General features: G+C 33.8%; 1 protein-coding gene across 1 annotated transcript in view; it reads left to right on the top strand.

Annotated features, from left to right (window-relative positions):
* Positions 1-20123, top strand: part of HOOK1 (hook microtubule tethering protein 1) — a 61566-nt gene extending 41443 nt beyond the window's left edge. Inside the window, exons 12-22 of the mRNA XM_073234015.1 lie at positions 158-268; positions 1588-1675; positions 1757-1817; positions 3386-3526; positions 5212-5305; positions 6953-6987; positions 7509-7591; positions 8181-8281; positions 11185-11286; positions 13606-13674; positions 15424-20123. Coding sequence (XP_073090116.1) covers positions 158-268; positions 1588-1675; positions 1757-1817; positions 3386-3526; positions 5212-5305; positions 6953-6987; positions 7509-7591; positions 8181-8281; positions 11185-11286; positions 13606-13674; positions 15424-15594 — 1056 coding nt within the window. The 3' untranslated portion in view covers positions 15595-20123. The remainder of the gene's footprint in view (positions 1-157; positions 269-1587; positions 1676-1756; positions 1818-3385; positions 3527-5211; positions 5306-6952; positions 6988-7508; positions 7592-8180; positions 8282-11184; positions 11287-13605; positions 13675-15423) is intronic.
* Positions 20124-25734: the final 5611 nt, after the last annotated feature.

A 25734-nucleotide genomic window follows, 5' to 3' on the forward strand; every position in this document is an offset into this window, starting at 1 on the left:
ATATTAAATCTCTTCTACATGCCATTTCCACAAATATTTAGAATTACACTATAATCTTATTATAAATGTTATTTCTGATCAGTCTCTCATTTACTCAATTCTGAAAAACTATCAGTATTATATGTTATTGTTTTCTATTTTTGTTTGTGACAAAAAGGTTCAAGATCTTCACATTAAACTTTCCTCTGAATCCAAAAGGGCAGACACATTGGCATTTGAAATGAAGCGGCTTGAAGAAAAACACGAAGCTTTACTGAAGGAAAAAGAGGTAAACAAAGTATAACTGATAATTTAATGTACCTGTCTTCTTTTGGTTTTGAATACTATCCTTGCTGTTCCAAGAATGGAACTCACATCAACCAGTTCTTCTATCTTTCTCCTAATTGAAACTGTTGTAAAAGAATGTCTCATAAAATTCTTCATGCAATCTTGTTCATTTCCTTCTTAAGGGAAGATGAAGTCACAGAGCCTGGGTCATATATCTCAGTGCATATTTTCCAGTTCTAGACTGTCAACTTGAAGGCAAGAACCATAGATGCAATTTTTTTTAAGCAGCTCTATCAAGATATAATTTACATCCCCTAAATTTTGTCCATTTAAAGTTTACAATTCAGTGATTTTTAGTGTATTCGCAGAGTTGTGCAACCATCAACACAATCAAATTGTGGAACACTGTCATGATTCTCTGTCCATTAGCAGTTACTTTGCATTCTATCCTTGGGAAATAGTGTTTTTCCACAAAGTTATACTTCCAGGATGCTACTTAACACTTCTTTCAGAAGAATTCATAACAATGTTAAAAGGAAATAACAAGTCTCCAGCACATTCAGGAGGCAAATTCTTCGTTCCCTTTCCCTTCAAAGGGGCTGGATGTAGTCCTCCTTGGCTGGACTCGAAAGAGTTCAACCATTGTACATTCCTGTTTGAATTTTCCAAAGCAAAACTCACTTTTACCCCATTAAGAGGCAAGCCTAGCCCAACTATTCCTGGACCTTCAAAAAGCCATTGGTAAATGGCAACAGGGAATCCAGGGTTGTGGGACGTGGGAGGAGAGGCTGGAGGAGGGACTTGCTAGCTGTAGTTTGACACACTGTAATCCTTGCCAGGAAAGGAGCCACAATAATTCTGAATACTTTACACACTTTACTCAGAACACCTTTGCAAGGGTTTATGTATCAATATTGCTGTTTTTACTATATGATACTAAAGCCAAAGAGTCAAATAACTTGCCCTAGACAATGTAGCTAGGAAGTAGTGAAACTGGAATTCAAGCCATGATCTATTTGCCTCCAAAGTCCATCCTTCTTTATTACTCTGCAGTTGCGTATTTGTACTCTGTTGCATAATTACATCCATTTTGTTCAAAAATAAACCAATAGGGAAATCAGAGCTTTCTGTTGTATAAAGAATATTATGTGATTTATGCAAGAAAAAAATTACATCTTAGCACTATAACTGAGACATAGTCATTTTTAATTAACTAAGCAACACTAATCAAATTAACTTAAGATAAAATTATCGTAAGCAAAAGTACATTTCCTGTGGGCAGAATTATATATTTGATTTATATAAACAATTCTTTTTTAGAGATTAATAGAACAGCGTGATACTCTGAAAGAAACAAATGAAGAGCTTCGATGTGCACAAGTACAACAGGATCACCTAAACCAAACAGGTGATTTTTGGTGGATTTAGAAAATTTTCTTTTAGTAGTAGAAATACTAAAATGTTAATCTTCTTTGTTCTTGTTGTTTAGATGCATCTGCTACAAAAAGTTATGAGAATCTTGCTGCTGAGATTATGCCAGTGGAATATAGGTAAATTGTTTTTATTAATTGATTATTCATACTTAATATTAAAATGTGATTTCTTCATTTTTTTTGGTAAATTTCTTAGCCTTTAACACGTAACGTTTTATGAGTCATAGTGCTCAAAATTACTTTGTTTCATCTGCTTAAATTTTGTAAATCATCTTGTTATTGCTACAGCAACAGTTTAAAACTTGTCAGAAGTAAAATTTCACAAACTAGCTGAATAACATATTATGGTTTTTATAATATGACCTTACTGTTTTGAAACTTTTTTTCCTATCCTTAAACTCCATGTAAAATCCTTTTAATAGTTAAAAAAAAAAGAATAGCTGTCAGGAGGAGGCAGATTAAGTAGAAATTACATAAAATAGAAATTTTAGAGGTTCCTCTTGACTCAACTTTTATCTTGGAATTTTATTGCTATGTTTGCTTATAGACATTTGGCTAATCTGGTACTTTTATGGGTTTTTTTTTGTGCCAACACTTTTATTTTTTTACTTTAAATTTTTTATTTAAACAGCTTTATTAAGATATAATTCACCCATTTAAAACTGTACAGTTTGGTAGTTTTTAGTGTAGTCATAGAATTGTACACCCATAGATAGATAAAACTATCTATTTAGTTTTAGCATTTTAATCATTAGATAGATAAAACTATCTAATTTTAGAATATTTTCATTCCTCCAAAAAGATATCTGTAACTGTAACTCCAGCCGAGGCAACCAGGAATCTCTTCTTTGTCGATTTGCCTGTTAATAACATTTCACATACATGGAATCATAATATGTAGCCTTTTATGACTGACTTCTTTCACTTAGCATAATGTTTACAGATTTGTTGATTTTCCACTTACTCAGTTTTTGTTGTTAAGACAGTACTTTTTACATATTGAACTAGAAACCATCTGGCACTTTTTAGTTATTAATATCCAGTGACAGCAATATCATTTAAAAAATAGCCATATGAGCCTGTTTTTTAAAGTTATGGGGTTGACATTCATAAGAACAAATATTTAAATTAATTGAAATTAGTTTATTTTGGGGAATGTGATTTCAGAGGGCAGCAGGTAAGAGAGAATTACTTTTTTAATACCATTCATTGATCATTTACATTTTTTAAAATGTGTATGTAAACCTTTAATAAAAAAATTTTCTCTAAAAGCAAAAAATCTAGATACATACGGTGGTCATTATAAAAGTATATTTAAAAATCTTATACAAACTATAGTTTCTTAAATTATTATTTTTCACTTACATGTTTTCTAAGGATATGCTATGTATTAACTTCAGTGAATAGTTTCTAAATTATCAAAGTAAAATAATTGACATTATCCCTTAGGGATTTATATAATAAACATTTAATGTTATAGTCTTATACCTGTACCTTTAAAAATTTACTTCTTTTTTGACACATGGTCTTAAAATGTACATCATTTTCTCTTAAACACTTTCAGGAGCTTTGGTAATACTCGAAAGTGATAGCTATTGAATAGATAAGAATTTCCTTTTTTAAGGTTAATGTAAAAACTCTTGCATTTAAAAAACTTCAGAACAAATTTTGCTTTCCAACATCAGAGAGGTGTTTATTCGACTGCAACATGAAAATAAGATGCTTCGCTTACAGCAGGAAGGTACTGAGAATGAGCGCATTGAGGAACTTCAGGAGCAGCTAGAACAGAAGCACCGTAAGATGAATGAATTGGAGACCGAGCAAAGGTGACACTCTCCTTTATAACTGACAGTCATACTGACCTAATTAGCTAACCACAAAATCTTGATTCACTGAAGTGGAAAATAATCATTGTATATATAGATAATTAGGATTTCCGGAAGCTCTTAATTTTTTTTAAATCTCTCATTACCCATTACTTTTAGCAGACGTTGTTAACCAGGTTGCTTATTCCTGAATTTCATTTAGATGTCTTCACAATTACAGAAAATCTAACAAATGAATAAGTGACAATCTAGCTTTCTACTGCAGTCTGCTGAATAGATGAGACATAGATTTTGGAGTCAAATTTGAATCCCACCTCTACTTACTCCCAGTTTGGTTCTGGGCAAGTTACTTAAACTCCCACTTAGTGTCCTCAGCTGTGAACTGGAGGGATACTTATTTGTATGTTGTCATGAAGATTACAGTTAATGTGTTTAAAGCAAGTGCTGTACTTACTTGATACAAATGAGGAGTTCAGAAATTATATTTTAAAAAGTAACATTTATATAGTGCTTACTATGTGCCAAGCACTTTTCTAAGCACTTTTTTGGTATTAACTCAGTAAATCCGCCCAATAACTCTATGAGTTAGTAACTCTGATTATGTCTTTTTTATGGATAAGAAATCCAAATTACAGGGAGATTCAGTAACTTGACCAATGTTACACAGCTAGTAAGTTCTGGATCCTTCATTTGAACGCTCTGTCAGTCAGATTCCTGAGTCTGTGCTCTTAACCACTGTGCGACCTGCCTCGCATAAATAGCAGACTTTCAATAAAGGTATATGGATTTATGTGACCAACTTTCATTGGATCTTAGAGATTACTAGGAATTTTAGAGATACTTGAACCTTGTATGTATGCTATGACATCAACTGTGGTTAAAAAAAGAATAATATTTTACCTTTTTGAAGAGACCATTAAAATATTACTGTTCTATGCAGTTGAAACTATTTAGCACTGGAGATAATAAGTTTCAGCTTTTAGAGAGTTAATAAAGAATACAGGCATGTGAGTAGGTAATTATTATATTATGTGATAACTGCAACAGTGGAATAATGGAGTATTATAATGGGTATATAATATCCATTAATTATTATGAGTATTATATATAATATTATATATATATATAAAGAGAGAAAGATTCTCTTGCTGGTAACATTAGTGGAGGTAACTCTTAAGCAGGCTTTAAAGAAGGAGATTTTGCCAAGTTAAAAATCCATACTCGTTGCTAGTGCCAGTCTCTTTAATTTAAGTAAAGAGTCATGAAGAAATGGTTGTTAAATGGTGACCTTCCTCTTCTCCCAGTATACTGTGAAATCTGAAACAGGAAAAGGAAACCTAGTTTCCATTCATTAAAAATACAACTGTAGGAAAATTGAGCTAGTTTTCTAAGTTTTATACCAGTGAGAGTACAGTGCAGAAATGTGCTTTTGCCATTGATACATAACTTTGTCAAATTTTTTTAATGTGGACATACATGCTTTGAGGATAAAAATGTCTTCTAGTTTTAAAATATTTCCTTGAAAGCAACCTACTCTGTTTATTGTACCAAGACACAGATAATTGTTCTGCATTTGTTGTGGCTGTTAAGTGTATACTATATGAGTTGAATTCCATAAATGCACCTTTGTAGATCCTTAATTACTTTGACTTTCAATACAATAAACATATGATTCATCTTACAAGGCTGAGCAAAGAGCGCATCCAAGAATTGCAGCAGCAGATTGAGGACCTCCAGAAGTCATTACAGGACCAAGGCTCCAAGTCTGAAGGAGAAAGTGTAAGTAACTTAGAAATTATAATTAATTCTGCTATGTATGGACTCTCTGTAATAAGCCTGGAAGCCCAAATTAATCTTGTGTTTGAAGGTGCTACCCTCATCATTGAAGGTACTCTTAAATACCGTATATATCTGCATAATAGATGCAATGATTGATTTTGCCAACTTGGAGCCTATAAATTGATCATATGTATTGGAAGGTGATTTCTATCTGTCCTGCTTCAACAGCTATACCTAAATTCATGGTAATTCCTGTTTGGGACCATGATCAATCAGGCCTCCTGATTGAGGCCTTGACAGTTCTGCTGAGACCTAAGGAAAGTAATGAGCAGTCAGAATTGAAGAAAATTCCCAATAGGAAGAGAGAATGAGAAAATGATTTCTACCAAAAGAGCATTCAAGAAGTGGATTATACTAACCTGCAAAGGACAGAAACCTTAATGCAGTCCTGAAGACCTTACCCTTATTCTTCCCTCCTCCCACAGTGCTCATGGCCTTGCCATTTCTAATGGCTTTTCATGGCAGATTGTGAAGGCAGATATAAAAGGACTCAGAAGAGATCATATATTCTAAATTTGAATAAACCTAAGTGTTTCTATAGTTTGATCTCTATATGCAGAGGGAAAAAAATAATAACCGAGAGAAGAATGTATTTAACGAAAACAACAACAAAAAGTTAGGGCTGGATGTGTGTTAGATAAATAGTGCTTAAATAGAGTGTTAGGTGATACAGCTGTGTGGATGGGGTGACAGCTATGGAGAGTAAATGAAGAGATGAAAAGGAAGATTGAAATGGTGGCATTTCCTTTCTGTCTTTTATGTGCTTCATATGATTTTTTCTTTTTCCCTGGGGACTTGGAAAATAGAAATCATCTCACGCATGGCGGCATCTCATATGTGCATATATACGGTATTGTAACCTCTGTAATATTAATACGTTTTAAGCCACATTAGGGAATACTTTAAAAATGGGATCTATTTGGGGGACTGCATTTTGGATTTTAAGTTCATCTTTTAAGAAACATGTATTGGTGCCCAATTTATATTTCAGATTATATGCTTTAAACTCCAACTATTCAGATGATACAGAACTACTGTTGCAATTTAAATTACACCTTTTCTTAAAAAGGAAATTTTGTTTAAAATTTTATTTAACCAAAATCCAGTTGCTTCATTTTGATGTTAATATTAAAGTATTTGCATTTATAATGACAAAGTTTTGTTATAAAAATGCTTATTTTAGTTTTTTAAGTCAATTCTTTATTAAAAGCCTAAAATCATAAAATGTGTATTTTAAATAAACAGTTCTTTAGGTATATAAGTGTTTGATACTCCTCAATGTATCACATTCAGCTTGGATTTGCTATTTCTCTTCAAGTTCAAATTTTATTTTCATGGTGTTCAGAAATATGAAGCATTTTTTTTCTGCTATCGTACTCATTTCCTATCCTCCTTTCCTTTCCCCTTTGAAGTAAAAACTACCTAGAATGTTGTGTTTTTACAAGCATGTCATTAGAAAAACAAAATTTTCAAAGATGTATAATTTTAAATAATACACTTTCAAAAGATACGTAGAGATTTTGAAGTCTGGAAAATTTATCATTGTCATATTAGTTATCTTATAGCAACTTTCTTTAATTTTTATAGTCCAGCAAACTAAAGCAGAAGTTGGAAGCTCATATGTAAGTAAAACTGATTATTTCATTTCAAATATGAGAAGGAAAGGGTTTTAAACTTTTCTGATTTTGTTTATAAAAGTAAATAGACTGTTGCTAATGGAGTGTTCACTACTGCCACCAAAAAGTGAAAAGTACAACATATGCTAAAGATTTCAAGTGCTTGTCAGCGATCCCAAATTCCTCCTACATTTTTCAATCATTAATGTCATTTGAAGTTTACAAAGCAGACAACTATCACAACTTGACTGTATGGAAATGTGGGATGTTTAACCTAGAAAATATTTCCGCTAACTTTCATAGGAAGTAAGGATGGTAAGGAGAAACATTTAACATTTTTGGAACCAATCATGTGCCAGGCAGTTTGCATCCTCACAACCCCTGTAATAGTTGGCAGATAATATTCTCATTTCACAGGTGAAGAAACTAAGGATCAGAAAGTGAGTTGGCTACAGTCCACAAATGTTAAAAGTGGTAGAAACCAGTTTTTATTGGCTCCAAAACTCCATGTTCTTTCCACTACTTAGGGAAAAACTAACAGAGGTCCATGAAGAATTACAGAAGAAGCAAGAGCTCATTGAAGATCTTCAGCCAGATGTAAACCAGAATGGTAGGTATTTGTAAAAACCTAGATCAGACTGTATCTAAAGACCTGCCCTTTTTAGTTGAAGGATGAAAGAATGGTGTCATTGCAAACAAGAGCTATGATAATTTTTAATGATTTAAGTTATAAATTATTTAATTTTAAAGCAAAAAAATGCAAATCTAATAAAATCAATTGATATATAGGAGTATCAAACATTGTAAAATATAACAGTATTAATACTATGAAAATGTAAATAATTATTTGGTTAAAATGAACTTCAAACATTATGTAGGAAAAATGCTTTATTATCTCTTATGATCCTTGTGATTGCATTGTAAGGTGTATTTGCTCATTGAAATGCTTGATTGAAAGAAAAATAGCTACACAAAGTAGATTATATTTTTCAGAAAACATAATATGAAATGATCGAGGATATATTGGCTATAATTCAAAAGTTTTAGATAAGAATTCACTACAAAGAAGAAAAAGTTTTCTCTTTTCAGCTCTCTTATCAGTCTTCAGAAAATAATTATGATAAATATAATCTTTTGTGTGAGGAAGGAGTATTTTACATACATAGTAATTGGTTATTTCATTTCATTTTCAATAATAGTACAAAAGATCAATGAACTTGAAGCTGCTCTTCAGAAGAAGGAGGAAGATATGAAAGCAATGGAGGAAAGATATAAAATGTACTTGGAAAAAGCAAGAAATGTGAGTGACATCATGCCCCTGATTATAGCACTCTTCTTGTGTCTGTATCGCTTACCCGCTACCCTGCCTCACTTGTCCGGTTCTTGGTGCATCTCCACATCAGTCCACATACTCTCCCTCTCACACGTCAGCACCAGATAAAACAAACACATGGCTTTAAGGGGCAGTTTAAATGTGGACTGTTGTGATCTCATTAGAGATAATGACTACTGTGATATATGCAATCTTTAGTTCTTAAAATGAACATTGCCTTTTGTGAAAATTGAGCTTTTCAAATTTGTTTGAGATTGTTTCAGCATTTAGTTTAGATTAGACAAACACAATTCTAATGTTCACCACACTATTCTTTTTCCTTCTTTCTTGTTTAGTCTTAAATATCTGTAAGTAGTGTTTGTTCTCATGAAATCTTTGTCCGTGAATACCATTGTATTTTCCTATTTAACTGTAAGAGAATGTTACTGTACTCTTCTCTATTTACTGACCAAATGAAGATAATTTTACATAAAACTTTAAACTATTGCTAATATATCTGCCTTTTATATGTTTAAGTTTTACATTTATTAGGGTATAAGTAGTACCTACAGCAACAGTAAACTGCCAGATCTCCGGGCCTAACAAGGTGGGAGTTTGCTTCTGGGTGACAACAGGTCGCCGTCAGTAGGGGAGGGCTCTGCTCCACGCCGTAATTTGGGCTGACAGAGGCTCTGCCCTTGAACATAAGGTTCCCAGACTCACTTGACATTGTTTAACCCGTAGATGAGGAAGAACAGACTAGACTGCCTCGGGGATATGTAATGGTCAGGCCTGGAAACAGCATGAACCGTTTTCTGTCTCGTTTCAGTGGATAGAACATAGGCATAGAGCCATACCCAACTTTTGAGGAAACAGTGCTTGATAAACATCCAGGCAGTCTCTGCCACAGTTCAGTTTCTCTCAGTTATAAAAGTATAAATCCTTTTAGTAGAAAATATAGAAATGTTCCCAGAGATAACTGCTGTTAACCTTTTGGTGTATTTTCTTACAGAGCATTTTTTTCAATGCTTATTATCTCCATGATTATTGATCATAACCTACGCACGCACACACAATTTCTATGATCATGTCACATAGATTTGTGATCATATGATTTGTATTTTTAACCTTAATTAATAATTTCCTCATGTTATTCATATGTAATGTAATGTTTTTTGAGCACCTGTTTTGATAAGCACTGGGAATACAGCAGTAAACAAGACACATACTTGCTTATGGAGCGGTCTTTGCAATATAAAATGGCTACATAATATTCTGTTGAGTGGAATATGATACTTAGTCATCATCCTACTGTTGGAAATGTTTGTTTTCATGTCTTTTTTGCTCCTAGAAATAAGGAAATCAGCTTCAAAATACCACGTATGTATTATAAGTAAAAACATGTTTCCAATAATATGGACATCTGTATGATATTATTACCAACCTATTTTAAAAGATTTAAAAATATTTAATGAGTCAGGATAATTTCACCTCTATTGATAGAGGTAAAGGAAGAATAGAACAAAATATGCCTAAAAATTACTGGATCATTCAAAATGATTTTCTGTGTGCTGCTGTGGCAGAGAAGGGTATGGAGGTTCATGAGATATGGGTGCCTGCCCTCCCAGCATTCACATTGTAATAGCAGAAATATTAAAGAGTTTTAATCATAATTTAATTACAACAAACACGTAATTTTTGCCTTCTAAATGATTGCAAGTATGGTTGTGATTTTTCTGTTATCTGAATTTTTCTCACGCACAAAAATTACTATTTTAATCTACTCTTCCCCTGCCAGTAATGTTAGGGTAAAAAGCAAAATCGTGTCTACCAAACAAGCAGTTATTTTTTAAATAATGATACTGGATAATACTTGTTTTAAATGATAATAAGGCAAGAATATGGTATCCATTGTCATTGCTTTGTGAAAGTAGCGATCCTTTTAGAATATCAGTTAGAAAGATGCATCAAGTATCTTACTAAAATATTCTTACCCTTGGACACAGTAATTCCATTAATGTAGGAACAAGTTTATGATAAACCAAAATAAAGGAAAAGCTTTCTGTATAAATATGTTGCCTATATTTTCATTTAATATTTAATATTTGAATTATTAAATTACAATGCCTGCCACAGCACTCAGTAAATGATTTTGAATGATTGAAATTTTAGGCATATTACCTTCTAGTCTTTTTCCTTTACTTCTGTCAATGTAAGTGAAATTTTTGAGACTCATCAAATAATTTTAAATCTTTTAAGTAGATTGATAATTATATCATAACAGATGACCTTATTATTGCTTTTGCTTTTAATTTATATATGATATTTTCAAGTTGGTTTCCTGCCCTGCTGCTGATTACATGGTTTGAGTCCCTGAACCACATTCTTACAAAATATCTCTTCTTACCCAACATTCAGTAACTTACATAAATGTGATTGAACACCATAGGGTTTGCAGACAAAATCACAAATGTCTATTATATTGATTTTATATATTGAATTACATTTAACTAGATAATGGTAGTAAAAAGATTGTTGCTAAAAATTTTTGCGTTACTCTTTGAACAATCAGCAGGTTCCCATTAATTACTGAATTCATTTTAATTTTTTAAGAAATATTCAAATCAGGTAAACATGGAAAGATAAAATTCCAAGACCTCAGTGCTCAAAGTTTAGTAATAAAAATAACTATCCCTGAGTACTGAGCCTTGGAGAAAGGAAATTTGATTTGGGGATGGGGATCTTCCCATTTTTGTACTGAATTTTTATATGACTTCTTATCTATTGGATATTACTTTTGTTATACAGATTAGATTGTAAACAGGCTCCTGGATCACTTTCTGGATAATTTTCCACTTACAAGATTTTGTATGTTTTTTTTCTTTAAACAGGTAATAAAAACTTTAGACCCCAAGTTAAATCCAGCATCAGCTGAAATAATGCTACTTAGAAAGCAGTTAGCAGAAAAAGAAAGAAGAATTGAGATTTTGGAGGTAAAACTTCTATATTCATACATCTCTTAATCTCTTAATTATTCTGTGTAATCCTGGTAATTAACTGCTGTCATATATTTGCCCTTAATGATCAAGTTCCACAAGAAGTTGAAGTTACAAGTTAAAAATGTCATGTTTTAGTATGCAATGTGCTTATTACAAAGCATCTCACTGGCTCTTAAGATCGGTGTCTGCAAAGTAAGTACCCTATTGCAGTATCTCTCTCCCTCTATAACACTCATGGGGATATGCCTTAGTTTCTGATAGAGTACTGCGATAATGCTCCTTTTAAAATCATGTGGATGAGAGTTCACTCAGGAGAAAAACAAGGAAACCATGCTCACCTTTTTAAAAATAGATGCCATAACCAAATTTTTCTTCTCTTATCTTCTCCCTGTTCTTCACCTGCACCTAAACAAACTTACCAGTTAGAATTTCAGGAGAAGGAAGTACTTACAGAATTCTAGGGAACCGTTGAACTAAAGTGGCAGTCTTGGTTATTAGTCAAGGTTATGTTAGTAATGGCATGTTCTTATTAATTAGCTGAATCTTTACACTTTAAAGTTATTTTTGTGCCAATGATTACATCATTTTTACTCACTGGGTTAAGTATGTCAGTATGGAATTATATATTGATAGGTTTTATAATTTGGAATGTTCTAGTTTCCTTTGCAAAGTGTTTTACAAAACTATTTTTAATAATGTGATTCTAATGCTATTCTTGAAGTCAGTATATACTTCCTCATAACAACGCATGTGTAACTGCACAGGCATGATGAGTTCCTTGTGCTACCTTGAAGTTCTCATAATTGACAGCCAATTTCTTTTATTTAAAAAGTTGATTTACAACTAGAAATGTTATATTCCAGAGAAACTTGTTATATTCATTTGCCATTTCCTTTGTATTATTTCTAAGCCAATATATATGCAGTGTGGTGGAAATACTTGTTTAAAGACCTAAAGATTTACTTATCCAGAGTCACACCAGCCTTATATAACTTGCTATAAGTGCTTGTTCAGGCCATAGCAAGTGTAGAAAGCACTGGAGAGCTCTCTCTCTGAAGAAATAGTAGTCATTCTTTAGGATCCAACTCAAATGTCTCTTCGTTTATGGTGCTTCCCCCGTATACTTTAGGCAAAGTTAGTTATCTCTCCATAGTGATTCCATGTACTTTGAATTCATGAATTCATCTGACAATAGCATTGTTTTTCTTTATGGCATGTGTCAGAGTGTATTGTACCATGTATACAGTAGAGGCTTGATCTTACATCTAGGTACCACCAGCATTAGATAGGACATAAATCAGAGGCCAGGGTTTCAGCTTTAATGGTAACTTAAAGTTATCACCTCTTTTCTCTAGTCCTTAGTCTCTTCACTTGTAAAATAATGAGACGTGGACTAAGTTGCTCTGATTATTCAATGTGTGTGTACATCATTGTGGATTCTGGAAATGCAGCTCCCTGGCAAGTATGGTGACAGAGCATGCCTTTAACTATAGGCTCTGAGGAGCAACTTCAGTTCATTCACACTTAACTGTGGGTCTTCAGTTCATGTGTATTAATCTGTAACACACTGTAAAAAATAAAAACGAGAAAGGTAATACAAATAGTAGACATTATTTTGTCTGTCATGCTTCTTGGGAAGTCTGTGCCTGGAGTGGATAGAAGCCAGAAGGGCATCTTACCCCCTTGCTTCCTGTGTGCTTTTGTATCATGAGCAACTTGCCATAGGAACATTCAGATGTTTCAGATTATAATTTTTTATATGAGCCAACCTTTTCTGGTACTCAGTGAAGTTAAATAATTAGCTCTGCAGAGTAATTAAGAAATGGATGTCAGTCTGTACGCCAGCATGGAAATACGGCCACAACAGTCTAGTGTACAGCCACCAAGAACTGAGAGAAAAATTTGTGCTAAGTTCTATAGGAGATTTTAAAAGGTTTTCTGGGATATTTTTTACTATGTCCTTCTCCTTAGTTTTGACTCCTCCATAGGTGCAGCTCTGTTTTGTGATGAAAGCCGGTTTGTTACCTTTTTCCCCAGATATGGAGAATGGCAGCATAGAAATCACTAGTTTCTTGTTTCTGCTGTTGTGTACTATCTGTTCTACCAGTAAAATTGCTAAAGTGAAGATTTACTAGTCAGAAATAAAGGTGTCATGCATGCATTTCTCCATTGTTCAGTTTATGTTTTGAGTATTTTCTGTGCCTCACAGTGTCTTCAAATTCTCTCAGTAATGAGCATAGTGAAAAAATGATTCCGTTTTTAGTAATTGCGGTTTATTTCTGGGATTTTAATAGTCCTCATATCTTTTTCCAGAGTGAATGTAAAGTAGCAAAATTCCGTGATTATGAAGAAAAACTCATTGTTTCTGCCTGGTATAATAAGGTAAGTTGAAATTCAGCCAATGATTGGGTGTTTAGAACAGTGTTTAACAATTTGATCATGAACCACAGAAGGAAATATAACACAAATAAGTATGTATACTGCTTACATACATAACTGAATAATTTGACTGTGACTACTGTGTGAATTGCACTCAGGTAGTTTCTCTCATATTCTCCAGTTTTTTAAAAATGTTGGTCATAATCCAAATTGTATACTTCACTTTGTTTTTAGCTGATTTTGACTTTTTCAAAATCAGTAAATTGATTTTGTGACTCATCAACCTTTGTTGACACACATGAAGCCCACTCACACTTCATAAATATTTTTTAAGTGGCCTTATTTGAGCTAAAACATAATTTGTGCTCCATGAAGGATTTCTGTAGAAATATCAGTATCTGTGTAATGCAAAATTGTTTCTAGTGCTCAACATTTATTTTAATGCCCTTTAAAGCCTCTCATTGTATCCTCTATTGTATTTATCCTGTTTCATTTAACCCAGGAAATAATCTTTAATGATTGTCTGTCAGTTCTAACAGAGCAAATAGTAAAAAATAATTTGAAATATATATTATTTTGTCATCCTTGGTATCACTGGAGTGTTTTCAAAAGTAGCATTTCATAATATATATGATTCCTTTCGGTTATTCTAATGAAAATAGATAATAATACAGCCTTACCTACCTTAGCTGCTACTGATTTGGTGTGAGAAAATAACCAATTTATAGACTCTGCACGTGAACCCTGTGCTTCACCACATAGAATTTGTCCCTCTTCAAACATGCCTTGTTCCTTATGCTCTTACCCTCCCTTCTCTATTTGGTAAAATCTACCATATTTTTTAAAGCCTTGAGGGAAATTATGTATGAAATGTTCCTAGAACCCAGAACCTTCCCTCATGGATTGGCCATCCTATGTAAAATCAGGGACTGTGTATTATTTTCTTTGTACTTCTGTGGCCTCTTGACACAATAATCATTGAAGATATTAGAACTAAATAACACATTATGTATTCGTTTTTCAACCTATATTTTTTGAGCATTTACTATATACTCTGTATTGTATTACTAGTGATGTCAAATTCAGGAAAATTGTATTGTCTCTAGTGACAGAGAAATAATGATTTTCCTTACTGAGAAACCAAGCAGCTACAATTACAGTGAATGTCTCATGTATCAAAAATGTAGAGTAAATTTGCATTATCATGGTGGTTCTCAAACTTTAGCATAAATCAGAAGACTTGTTAAAACACAAACTTTTGGACTCATCTGCAAAACTTCTGATTTCAATAGTTCTGAGTAGAATTTACAGGTAGAATTTGCATTTTTGACAAATTCTCAGTGGTACTAATGTTAATCCAAGGACTGCACATCAGGAACCATTTAAGCTTTTCTGTGGTGCTGTGTTTGCTCATAGTGGGTGGAATTATGGCCCAAAAACAACAATTTGCTGTGGATTATTTTTTTACTGTTAAAATTAAGCTTAATTCTAGAACAGTATTTTAAGCTACTGTTTTTAATAATTTCAAATTTATTGGATTACAGTAGAGAAACTGGGTATACCTTTTGCTTCCTCCTCCTTACTAACATTACCATGGGCAGGTTAATTAGCCCCTTGCTTTTTTTCTATAAAAATGAGGAAAACACCAATTTTACAGTAAAATTTTGAGGATTAAATTTTGAGGACTTTATATATATGAAAAGCTCTTCACAAACTCTAAATAGTCATGCTATTTGTTTATGTTTTGTTCAGAGTCTAGCATTCCAGAAACTGGGGATGGAATCTAGGCTTGTGAGCGGCAGTGGTGCGTGCAAAGACACTGGTGCATGTACTCCTGCACGGTCTTTTTTAGCTCAGCAACGGCACATCACCAACACCAGAAGAAATCTCTCTGTTAAAGTTCCTGCTACAACATCTGATTAAACTGTAAAAGAAAACATAAACAGAAGTGCCCTTAAAATATATTGTCTCTTTCAACTACTTACTAGGTTGAAAAAGAAATTCATGATATGAGCCAATTTAAAATCAAAATGCATAAAATTAATTTTGCCAGCTGACTTTTCAAACAAAATACAGAATTAGTTATCTCTCTAATGAAGTACATTTGAATAATTTGGAGATGTTTATTAAGCACATATTTCAAACAAACATTTGTCTTTTGAGAGTATTGTAATTTCAGATTGACTTTGTATATTTTAGTTTCATATTTTCAGTTTTACCAGTAACTTGGTTAATGTCCAATGCGTAATCAGTAATATGTAATTTTAAAATATATATTTGTTTTATTGTTTTGGATGATATAAACAGTCTTGAGGTAGCACCAGGAGAACTATACAGAGTTAGTTTTTGACTTGATATATACAAGATTTTACCTTTATCCTCTTAATTCTTCATTATTTTATCATGTAATGAATTGAAGATTTAACATTTGGAAGATTTGACTATTGAAATAATTTTGCATAGTGAAAATGACTAATTGGAAATTTTGTAGACTCAAAAAATGTCATAGATTTTATATGTACCTACTGTACACAAGGGCTTCTGTACAGCATGGTTGAAATATTAAGGGCATGGAAATGAACTGATTCTTGTATGAGGTGACTCTCTGATGGACAGCAAGCTAAAAAAATACTTTGTATGAAATGCCCACATACTTTTAAATTTAATGAAGAGTACAATTGTTACTGCTTTTAAGGATAAAATTATCAGGGGTCTCTGCTAAAAAGGATTTCTTATTTTATTTATTTATTTTTTTTATTTTGGTATCATTAATGTACAATTCCATGAGCAACATTATGGTTTCTAGACTCCCCCCATTATCAGGTCCCCACAACATACCCCATTACAGTCACAGTCCATCAGCATAGTAAGATGCTATAGAATCAGTACTTGTCTTCTCTGTGTTGTACTGCCTTTCCCGTGTACCACCCCCCCTACATTATGTGTGCTAATCGTAATGCCTCCTTTTCCCCTAATCCCTCCCTTCCCACCCATCCTCCCCAGTCCCTTTTTTGGTAACTGTTAGTGCATTCTTGTGTTCTGTGTGTCTGCTGCTGTTTGTTCCTTCAGTTTTTTCTTTGTTCTTATACTCCACAGATGAATGAAATCATTTGACATTTGTCTTTCTCCACCTGGCTTATTTCACTGAGCATAATACCCTCTAGCTCAATCCCTGTTTTTGCAAATGGGAGGATTTGTTTTCTTCTTTCGGCTGAATAGTATTCTATTGTGTATATGTACCACATGTTCTTTATCCATTCATCTGCTGATGGACACTTAGGTTGCTTCCATTTCTTGGCTATTGTAAACAGTGCTGCGATAAACATAGGGGTGCATATGTCTTTTTCAGACTTGGCTCCTACATTCTTAGGGTAAATTCCTAGAAGTGGAATTCCTGGGTCAAATGGTATTTCTATTTTTAGTTTTTTGAAGAACCTCCATACTGCTTTCCATAATAGATGAACTAATTTACATTCCCACCAGCAGTGTAGGAGGGTTCCCATTTCTCCACATCCCTGCCAACATTTGTTGTTGTTTGTCTTTTGGATGGTGATCCTAACTGGTGTGAGATGATATCTCATTGTGGTTTTAATTTGCATTTCCCTGATAATTAGCGATGTGGAGCATCTTTTCATGTGCCTGTTGGCCATCTGAATTTCTTCTTTGGAGAAGTGTCTGTTCAGATCCTCTACCCATTTTTTAATTGGATTATTTGCTTTTTGTTTGTAGAGGTGCTTGAGCTCTTTATATAGTTTGGATGTCAACCCCTTATCGGATATGTCATTTATGAATATATTCTCCCATACTGTAGGATGTCCTTTTGTTCTACTGTTGGTAGAAAAAAGAGGATTTTATAATAGTTTTGCCTCGTCACTGAAAAGAACTGGTGCAGTGATGAAATAATTTGGAATCAGTTGGATTTTATTAATTAAGGAATCTGTCTTGGGCTGAGTTTATGGTATTCAGTTCATTTCTGCCCAAAGCTCTTATTTTCAAATGTGTTACTTTCTAATTTTTCTGATCATTTGTAAGTACATATTAGACTTTTATTTCAGTGTTAAATCTGTACTGTCCAACATTTAGCCACAAGCCATATATGGCAACTTAAACTAAGTAAAATAAAAAATTGAGTTCCTTGGTTGCACGAAGCACATTTCAAAAGTTCAATAGCTGAGTATGACTAGTGGCTACAGTATTAGACAGTGAGGACATTGCCATCTTTGCAGAAAGTTCTGTTGGACAATGCTATGCTATATTTTTTTTATAATAATGTGGAGATATTCTTTGATGTCAGACCGCAAAATAAAAATAATAAAAGTGTTAGGACTATTTCAGGTGTGAAAAGGAATTGAATATTGACATACCCAGCATCTTGTATTCCTTGCAGTTGAATGTCTTATGTTGTGACATTCATAGTTAATCTTTCCAGTGCTGTTCAACAACGACATACCTATTAGCCATATGTCTAGACTAGAGGTCAGCAAAATACCATTTATTCTTGTAACGGAATAAATGGTAAACAGTAAATATTTTAGGCTCTTTGGACCATATAATCTATTTCAACTCTGCCCTTAAGTATGAAAACAGCAGCCGTATACAATATGTAAACAATGGATGTGGTTGTATTTCACTAAACCTTACAAAAACTGTCATTAGGCCACATTTGGCCTGCAGGCTGTACACCTCTGATCTAGATTTTATTCTTAGCCTTTCTTTGCAAATATAAGTATTGTTCCATTTACAGTATTACTCTTTTAGATACTTGGTTTTTAGGTTCTCCACCAGTAAATTTTTTTTAATCACTGAAAATACAAAACTTTCATACTGCATTTGGGTCTTTGAGAATAGAAAGCATCTGTCGGGATATCTTTATCAGGGTTACTTCTGTTGACTACCTCTTAGATTTTGATGTTTTTTATTGGTGCACTTATATTAGTTGGTTTGCATTTTCGTATATTGTAGTCTCTGCTTGCCTACAAATTTTAGTGAAATGAAATGAGCCTTAGAAAATATTTTAGCATGCTAATTATATTTTTCTAAATATTATGACATTTCTGTATATTTGGTCAATGTAAGTCATTTGCTCCTTCGGTGTTTACTACTTGTCTTTGAGATTTTACAAGTTCTTCAAGCTCCCTTTAAATGGAATTTATTGTAAAACATCAATTCCAATAAATTAGTATTTTTACAGTTCAGTTGCTCATAAATTATCATTCTATTTGGAATTTCTAAGTAATCATGCAGTTTCTGAAAAAGGACATGAGACTAGATTTTTTTTTCTTCATAGAGAAAAATTAAATTTCATGATTTATCACTCTTCTAGTTGATAAGTAGAATTTAAAATGCTTGATACGTAAGTACTTATACAAACTAATGTAAAGTTCTGTATTATTGTGATTAGTCATATGGAAATTCAGGAACTTATCAGAAGTGAGATTCTTCTCCACGTCTGGTTAATGTGAGATTGACACCCTGTGGGTGGTAAAGCATTATACATTTTCATCATGAACCATTATTTATACGTGTCTGCATTGTGAGGCTTAAGTACATATACCAGCAAAGAGAAATTCAGCATTTATCTACTTGATAAAGACTTGAGTGTCCTGTTATAATAAAGTAAAACCATAGACCAATTTGGAAATGATCTTTAATTTTGAGTATTTGCTCTAAGATTGATAGTCCTTTCTCTTTTTAAAATAAAAAGTGTATATTTATATGACAGTGATGTTTATCCTGAAATTAACTTAATGTATTGAGAAACATTGAAGTTCACTCTTACTTTTTTCAGTGAATAGGCTGTTGAACTAATGATTTAGCATAATTAAGAATTAATGTCTTATCTAGAAACATTAAACTGAGTAGGCGTCACTAAGATGTCATCCTCTTTGCAAGTAGAGTGCTAATTTGAATGTTAGATAATGCTTCTACATCTATACCTGTTTCTCTGTAGTGGCACATCTGGCCCAGTGAGGTGGCCTTTAGGCCACAATACCATGTTAGGTTCTCTGTATATTTAATGAGAAACATTCCTATGTAAAAGGTTTGTATGGTCGTATGCATACATTCTTACTGTGAACTTTAACATTGCAAAGAAGTAGTTTGGAGATTTATAAAGTAAAACTATAGAAGAAAATGTGCAGTTATTAAACTTGATGTAGCATTTAAATGTAACGTTTAGTTTATAAAAGGTTCTATTTTCTATGGGAAAAACTTTGACACTTGAAAAATAGAAACAATGATTTATTTTTGTAAGTATTTAGGATATTATTTTAAATAAATGATTGTCCAATAACAATATAATAGTTGTGAAATGTTTTAGATATATAAATTTTCTGATCCTGTGTCTGATAGCTATGGATTTTTAGCAGGTACAAATGCACATTATTTGTTGCTTTAAATAAAGGACTTAAAATATTTAGATTGATTAAAGAAAAATAACTGCTTCAGTTGAATTCTTCTAACTTTGTTTTTCATTTGAATATTTTTGGTGAATCATAAGATGGGTAAAAGTGATTTTTTTAGTGTTTGTTATGTGCCTCCAGCTTTACTATTACAATCTAGACATTTTGCGTTATTGTGGAATCCAGAATATTTGTTTTCTTTGGCAGAGAGTGCTATCTATCCCTTAATATCCATTGTTTCTTTCTTCCTTTAGTAACAGAACCCCATATTTTAGTTTGCTATGTTTGCCATTAGGGAGGAAAATAACTATTCCTCAGATTCCCTTTTAACTAGGTGGGGCTGTTTAACCGAGTTCTGACCAAAGAGATGAAATAGTAGCAATGTGTGCCTATTAAAAGAATGGGTGTGCCTTCCCTAGCTCCTTCCCCTCTCCATCTGGAATACCGTATGCCTGGGAGCAACCCAGATTTCTCTTATTTAAGCAATTTTTAAAAAGCTACATGGGGGTTTCTTCCAGCATGCTTCTTATTGTCCAGTTTATACAGGTTTGTAAAAATGAGTTGTGAAATCCTTGGAAAAGTATAGGTGTTCCATATACTTGGAACATGTCTTGGGAAGTTTTAATTCTGTTGCTGTTAATGGATCCTCAATACATATTTGTTTAATCAATTGAAGTTAATGTGCTAGTATGCAGATATGGAGACAAACGTAATTCTGTTTTATTCCAAGTAGATGCCCATGATCCCCAAATCCCATGATTCTATAAATTTAACTTTCTGAACCACACAATAGATGCTGGCCCAACACCATTGCCTAATTTTGTGACTCGCTCACTAACTAACAGTGACTCAGGGATCTAGACCTACACTGACCAATATGGTGGCTACTAGCTACACGGTATATTTAAACAAATTTTAATTCAATTTTAATCCTCATTATAGCCACACATGGCTAGAGGCTACAATATTGCATAATGCAGATAAAGAACATTTCTACCAAAAGAAAACTCTGTTCTCAGTGTCTGGGTTGAATGTATACATTCTACATGTCTCTCAAGTCCCAGGTGATAGGGGATCACAGAAATAGAGTGAAGTGAAACTTTCAGACATCACCCTCCACATGGACAGGCTCAGAGATAGAGCTGCAGTTGGATTATTAAGCTCGCTATAGTTTTTTGATGGTGAAGTGCTCCATTCCCTGGCCCATCTGGGCTGTAGCAACTTGCTATTAATAAGTGCTAAAAGCTGTAATTTAGACCTCTTGCTTCAAGTCAAACATTCCCATCATCATCTGTAAATCCTTCCAAGATTTCTCAAGTTGAGAGATCTATTTGTCTAAAACTTTCAGTCTTTCTTTCATTGACTTTAATGTAAACTACCTCTTTTTTTTAACATATCTGTCCTGATACCCTAATTTTCTTGCAGTTATGGGCCACATTTGGTTCATTTCTGTTTCCCGTACAACGCTTAGTATAGTATATTCTCCACAGTCAGTAAATAAGTACTAGCTGAACTAGACTTGCCAATGATAGACAGAACGCTTTCGTTAGAAGTCCAGTCTCAATATGCTTTGAAGAGAGGGTAGTGCATTCGAAGGAGCCTCTGAATAGACAAGAAATTAAGACCATGGACTCAATGAATAAACTGCTACACATGGATCAACACCTCTGAAGAAATACAGCAACTACTTAAGACTCCTGCACACAGGGTGACCATGAAAATACCCATACTGAAACAGATCGGAAAAGGTGAGGTGCATTCTTACCATAAACCCCACCCCAGCAATGTGCCAAACAATTGGGAGACCACCCCCAACTACCAGCCTCTCTCTTTGAGGAGTAAAGGGTTTGGACCACACTTCTAGCATCCCAACTTTGATCACTGCTACCTGAAGCATTAGCTTCTAACTCACCCATCTCTGGGAGCTGATGAAGTCTGGCATTTACTAATACCCTAAGACTTCAGAAAATTAAGAGGTTTTAAATAGCTGTGTGAACACTTCCCAGGGTTCTTCCCACTGGCTTAGTGCTGAGTGAGTAGGAAGCAAAGCTCAGCTCCCACCTTCTGCCCAGAAGAGGTTTGGTTGTACATAGAATCCCTTAACTTTTCCAGCTACTGCCTGAGGGTTTGCCTTCTAACTAGCCTGCATCTGGGAACTGGTGGGGTAGGTATTTTACTAGGCTTCTTGGGTATTCAGAGAAAGCAACACTTTTGAATCTCCCTGAAGGCTCTTCCTATGAGTCCTTAGCTCACTCTAGCTATAAAACCCAGCTCCCAGCATTAGATGCACTCTCTGACTTTTCCAGGTGCTGCTTACGGGTCTGGCTTCTGATTTGTCTGTCTCTGTGAGCTGATGAGACAGGAAAGGACTAGTCTCCTGGGAGTTTGGACAGGTATATGGGCACTTCCTGCAGCTCCTAGTGATAAAACCAAGTCCCAGCTTCTCCCTGGAAGTTGGACTTCATATCTAGCCTCCCAAAGTCTTTCTGGCCACTACAAAGGGGACTGAATTCTAACTCAACTATGAGAGCTAACATCACCCAGCGTTTGTTAGGAGCGTGGGGGCAACACAGAGCAAAGTAGCCATTTGAAAACACATGTGGTCTGGGCAAGGGTTCAGGAATTTGCTACAGCTTTTCCAAACTCAATGCAGAACAAGTAGTGGTAAATTGCAGCTCCTAGCTTCTCCCCGAGGAAAGAAGGAGTTGGACCACATACCAAATGCCCCAGCTTTCCCAGTTGTCTTGTTGAGGGACTGGCTTGTATTTGCCTGCCTTGAGGCACTGGCAGGATCTGGCATACTCTATTCTCCTGGGGCCACTAAGAACAAAGATGGCAGTTTGGACAACTGGTTAAGAGGTACCTAGAATCTCTGGTCAGTCGGATTCATGAGGTTCATGTCCTATATGAGGCTGGTCTGTGAAGACTGGGAGAGGAGGGTGTTTAAGGTGCAAAGAGAAAGACAAGAAAAATGAAGAAGTAAGTTCCAAATAAATGAAAAGATAAACCTCCAGAAACTGGCCCTATGAAATGGAGAGTTGTGATTTACCTGACAGAGAATGCAAAGTAACAGTCATAAAGATGCTCTCCAAAGTCAGGAGAGCAATGCACGAACAAAGTGAGAATTTCATCAGAGACAGAAAATATTAGAAAGTATCAGATCATACAGATGAAGAATGCAATAACGGAACTGAAAGATTAAAAAACAGGTTTCAACAGACTAAATCAAGCAGAAGATCAACAAACCAGAGGGTCACAGGAAATCTATCAATTAGAGGGGGAAAATAAAAATGAGGGAAGAAAGCTTAAAGGAATTACAGGATACTCGTGGTCATTCTAGAAGGAGAAAGGGGCAAAAATGTTATTTAAAGAAATAATAGCTGAAAACTTCCCTAACATAGGGAAAGAACTAGACTCCAGATCCATGAAGCCCAAAGAACACCAAATAAGCTGAAAGATGAAAGAGACCAATACCAAGACACATTATAATCAAACTGTCATAAGTCAGAATTTTCAAACAAGAGAAAAGTGACTTGTTACATAGAAGGGAACCTGCCCAAGACTGCAAGCAGGTTTTCCAGCAGACATATTGCAGTCTAGAAGGGAGTGGGATGATATATTGAAAATGTTGAAAGAAAAAGCCTGCCAGCTAGGGATACTATAACTGACAAACCTATCTTTCAGAAATCAAGGGGAGATAAAGACTTCTCAAATTTAAAAAAAAGCTGAAGGAGTTAATTACCATTAGACTTGCCTAACAAGAATTGCTAAAGGAAGCTCTCCAAGTTGAAATGACAGAAGACTAAACAGCAACACAAGAGCATAAAGTATGAAATTCATTGGTAAAAGTAAATATATAAGCAAAAATAGAACTGTATTTCAGTAGTATGTAAATTAATTGTAGTATAAAAGTTCAAAGACAAAAGTATAAAAAATATAGCTAAATAATGGATGCAACACAATATAAACAGCTGCAAACTGTGACATTATATAATGTGGGGTTGGGGGGAAGGAGAGATAAAAGTATAGGCATTTGTTTGCAAGTGGAGTTGTTTCCAACTTACATTGTTATATATAACTATATTTTATGTAAGCTCCATGTTAACCAGTTAGGAATTACTTACAGAAGTTACAAAAGAAAAAGAGAAAGAAAATGAATCAAAGACTGAATACAACAAAACACAAAGGATGACAAAAAGGACAAAGAAATAAAGACGAACAAATCAGTTAATAAAATAGTAATAAATCCTTCCCTATCAATAATTATTTTAAATGTAATTTGATCAAACTCCAGTCAAAAGATACAGAGTGGCTGGATGGATAAAAATCCAAGACTATATGCTGTCAACAAGAAGGAGAAAGATTAAAAGTGAAGGGATATTAGGAATGAAGACAGTCCTTTCATATGCTAACCAAAAAGAAGCAGAAGTACTATATCAGACAAAATAGACCTTAACTCAAAAACTGTCCATAAAAACAGTTATATAATAATAATAAAAGGGTCAGTTCAACAGGAAGATATAACAATTGCACATATATATTCACCCAACTTCAGAGCACCGAAGTACATAATGTAAAGCAAATATTGACAGGTCTGAAAGAAAAAACTGACAGCAATAAAATAATAGTCATAGACTTCAAGACCTCACTTTTAATAATGGAGAAATCATCCAGAAAGAAAACCAGTAAAGAAACAGCTGATTTGAACACCACTACAGACCAAATGGACCTAACAGACATATACTTTCCACCAACAGCATAATACACATTCTTCTCAAGTATGCTTGGAACATTCTCCAAGCTCATGTTAGGTTACAAAATAAGTATTTACAAATTTAAGAAGATCAAAATCATACCAACTATCTTTTTTGACTACAATAGAAGGGAACTAGAAATCAAAAACATCAAGAAAATGGAAAAATCACAATTATGTGTAAACTAAACAACATACTGTTGAACAATCACTGGGTCAAAGAGGAAATCAAAAGGGAATTAAAAAAATATCTCAACAAATGAAAACAAACCACACTATATGAAAACTTATGGGATGCCGCAAAAACAATATAAGGGCAAAATTTATAGTGATAGGTGCCTACATTAAAAAAAATAATGATCTCAACCTAACTTTAGAAGGATCTAAAAAAAGAACAAAGTCCACATTTAGCTAAAGATTAAAGCAGAAGTATATCAAATAGCATATAGAAAAATTATAGAAAAATCAAATTTGGTTTTTTAAAAGATAAAACCTACAAACCCTTAGACTAAGAAAAAAGAAAACATTTAAAATCAGAAATGAAAGAGGAGACTTTATAAAAGATGCCTCAGAAATAAAAAGGATCAAAGAGACTATTATGAGCAATTATATGCCAAAAAATGAAAAAAAAGGTAAATACCTAGAAAAATACAAGTTACCAAAATAGAAAAAAAGAAAATAGAAAGCATCAACACACCAATAACAAATAAGGAGACTGAAGCAGTAATAAAAAACCTCCACCACAAAAAAAATCCCAGGACCAAATGGCGTCATGTGAATTCTACCTAACATTCAAAAAGAATGAATACCAATTTATCTTACACTCTTCCAAAAAATAGAAGAGGGAACACTTCCAAATTCATTTATGAGGCCAGAATCACCCCGATACCAAAGTCAGACAAAGACACC

The sequence above is a fragment of the Manis javanica genome, chromosome 4 (assembly GCF_040802235.1).
Source record: "Manis javanica isolate MJ-LG chromosome 4, MJ_LKY, whole genome shotgun sequence".
In the NCBI taxonomy this organism is placed as follows: Eukaryota; Metazoa; Chordata; class Mammalia; order Pholidota; family Manidae; genus Manis; species Manis javanica.